Source organism: Nicotiana attenuata, unplaced genomic scaffold (genome assembly GCF_001879085.1).
Source record: "Nicotiana attenuata strain UT unplaced genomic scaffold, NIATTr2, whole genome shotgun sequence".
Classification (NCBI taxonomy): Eukaryota; Viridiplantae; Streptophyta; class Magnoliopsida; order Solanales; family Solanaceae; genus Nicotiana; species Nicotiana attenuata.
Window position 1 is genome coordinate 38076 of NW_017673336.1, and position 2812 is coordinate 40887.

Here is a 2812-nt window from a genome sequence, read left to right on the forward strand (position 1 = left end):
TCATTTTTGGATCTGGGATCGAAGGGCTTTGTTTTCCTGAGCCAATTTCTTCTTTTCCCCTTCATCAGCAGCAGCTTGTACACTGTTGTCAAATTTAAGATCACGGATCTGCCCCTCCAATTTGCTTATTGTGGCTCTGTAGTTTGTCTCTTTTTCCAACCAATCCCATTGCTCCCGTGACTCATCAGTGAATTGCTGGACATGGGGTCTTTTAGCAGGCCTTTCGGGCTCTTGATGGACTTGAAACCTTTTACCAAACCAAATCGTGTAACTAGGCTCTAGCTCGCCTTTGGATACATCCCTTACCCGAGTCTTTGGCTCTAGAAACCTACACTGATTCCAAATCTGACGAACTTTTGCTTCGGGGAACACAGCTTTTGGACCCAATTCAATGACTTGTCGGCTCAGATCTTCATCATGTGGGATAGTTTGAAACCGGCCTAGCTGGCGTAGCACCCTGTGCGGAGCGTATGAATGGATGCTTCGGAGGCCCATTAAGAGAAGATAGCACACCTCGACTGACATATAAATGACTTCAGTGACTGGGAGCTAACCGAATGTCCATTCAATTTTGTTTGAAGTTAAAGAACTCAAATGTGCAAACCAAGCCTCTGTACCTTCTGGAAATTCACAACCCACCACTCGGTTTTCATATTCTTCAATGCAGTTCAGACCAGTCATGCCGTAGGTCATGTACCTCAAGCGGTGACAGAGATGTTCTTGTGTCCAAAGTTGCAGGAGCATGTTACAGCCCTCGAAGAATTTTCCCCCTTCTCGGCAGACAGCTAAAGCTCGATAAATCTCCGCTAAGATCATTGGAACAAGGGTGCCATTAGCTTTTTTAGTCATGACGTCGGCCATTCCTATAAGACCCAATTCTATGTTTCCATCTTTTCTTGGGCAAATTAAAACACCCAAGAATGCCACTATAAAAGCCAGTCCTCGCCGTGCTTCCCATTTATCTTTGTTTCCTGAATGAGTTAGGCCGGTATCTGGTGCTTCAAAACCGTGGGGATTGCCATAACGATGGTACAAGAAGTAGAATGTGCAAAATCCTTCGGATAAATTTCCATCTTGAACCTCCCGATTGATGCTCAGCAGGTCCAAAAACTTATGAGGAGTCACTGTTCTTGGCGCCACTGGGTATCGACTTCTGAGATTCTCACTTAGACCGGCATAGCCCGCTATTTCCTCCAGCGTGGGGGTTAGCTCAAAATCAGAAAAATGGAACACATTATGAGTCGGGTCCCAAAAGGGTATCAAAGCCTCGATTACATCCAACCTCGGTTTGATTTTCAGAAGACCAACAAGACCGCCCAAAACTTTTACCACAGTATTTTTGCTGACTTTTCCTAAGTCGTTCCACCACATATGAGCTGTAATGGGATTTCCTCAAGAATTATGTCGGGTTCATTTTCAATTGTGCTCATCCTGCACATTTATTAGAGTGATTGGTTAAAAGATCATGATTTATTTTGACTCAAGAGAAAGTTATCAGTTTTAAAAAAAATTTCATTTCAAAACAAGGAACGCCTTTGCAAATACGGCCCTTCAGCACCTCAGGGAAGAAGATTTTAGGGCTGTGTTTGCTAATTGGCAAAAATTGAAAAAGGAACAAAAAGTTGCTATTCTTGCAAAAGCAGCCTTCCGGCGTCTTTTTGGGGACGTTTTGGCCATTTAGACAAGAATGACATTACCTAACTTATTTATGACAAAACAACAAAAAAAATTGTTCCTTTTTGGGTTTGCAAAAATAGAGTTGGACCCGGTGAGGGTTGCCTACGTATCCCACATCCGGTGAGAATCAAACTTGCGTAGTTCGGGCAGTTTTGACACAATGAAAACAGAACCAAATTCTTTTTCTTTCTTTTTTTTCAAAATTCGGCAGAGTTTTGGTACTTTTTGGACACCGAGTTTTCAAAGACGGGTAATTATCTCTCTCATACCTCAACTTTGATTTTTCCAAACTTTCTCCATTATTTTAGAAGCCGGTCAACATGTAATCCGGAGCAAATAAATGCACAAGTAGCAAGTAGAATGCATCAGGATGGTCTTTTGATTTCGGATACACCTGTCCTATACAGACCTAACCCCTGTGTTGAGTCTCCAAAGTCAAATGCACGTGATGCAAACAAGCGTTCCTACTAGGGATCCGGCATGAGGCTTTGTTATGCTAAGTTTAAAACCCTGGGTGTATTGTTCTAGACCTGGCATACCCGAGCAGATAGCTTGAGCCGGGGGGCAGGGGGCAGTGTACCGGGAATACAGAAGCTTCACCGGCTTTGCAACTTGTTCGAACCTCGTCCTAAAATTGGGATATGACTTTAATAGAAGAGAAGTTACACGAAGTGCACCCTTCCCAGATGATTTAGAAGACTCAGAGAGAAGGGGGTTTCATAGCAATTTATATACAGTCCAAACGATATCAAAGCGGTAAAAAGCGGCAATTAGCACAATAGGCTCAAACATGTAAAAATCAGATAATAAATAAAGCCAAGTATAACAGCTATTCTAAGCTCGAATTCTTGAACCCTGAACCAGAGATTCTGGGTTCTTATCCCCAGCGGAGTCGCCAGAGCTGTCACACCTCCTTTTTTACCACCCGAGGGGGATATAAGGAAGTTTTCCAATTTAAGTGACATTATTTGAAATGGGATTATTTATTTAAGAGTCGCCACTTGGAATAGTTTATTTGGTGTCCCAAGTCACCTATTCATATTAAAATCCCAAATCGAGGAAAATTCGACTTTACTTTATAAGTCTGCGAACCAGAAATTCTAGATAAGGAATTCTGTTAACCCGGGAGAAGGTG

The 2812-nt window shown here is 42.5% G+C and overlaps 1 protein-coding gene across 1 annotated transcript; it reads right to left on the minus strand.

Annotated features, from left to right (window-relative positions):
• On the minus strand, positions 1-1371 carry LOC109216083. The gene is made up of 2 exons (XM_019380212.1): positions 618-1371; positions 1-518 (listed from the first exon to the last, which is right to left on the minus strand). Exons 1-2 carry the CDS (start codon positions 1369-1371, stop codon positions 1-3), a joined length of 1272 nt encoding a protein of 423 aa, XP_019235757.1.
• Between the last annotated feature and the right edge of the window lie 1441 nt (positions 1372-2812).

Coding starts and splice junctions, on each gene's coding strand:
- LOC109216083 (XM_019380212.1), bottom strand. CDS start 1,371: ATGTGGTGGAACGACTTAGGAAAAGTCAGCAAAAATACTGTGGTAAAA. Junction 519..617: donor GGGTTGTGAATTTCCAGAAG/GTACAGAGGCTT, acceptor TTTATATGTCAG/TCGAGGTGTGCTATCTTCTC.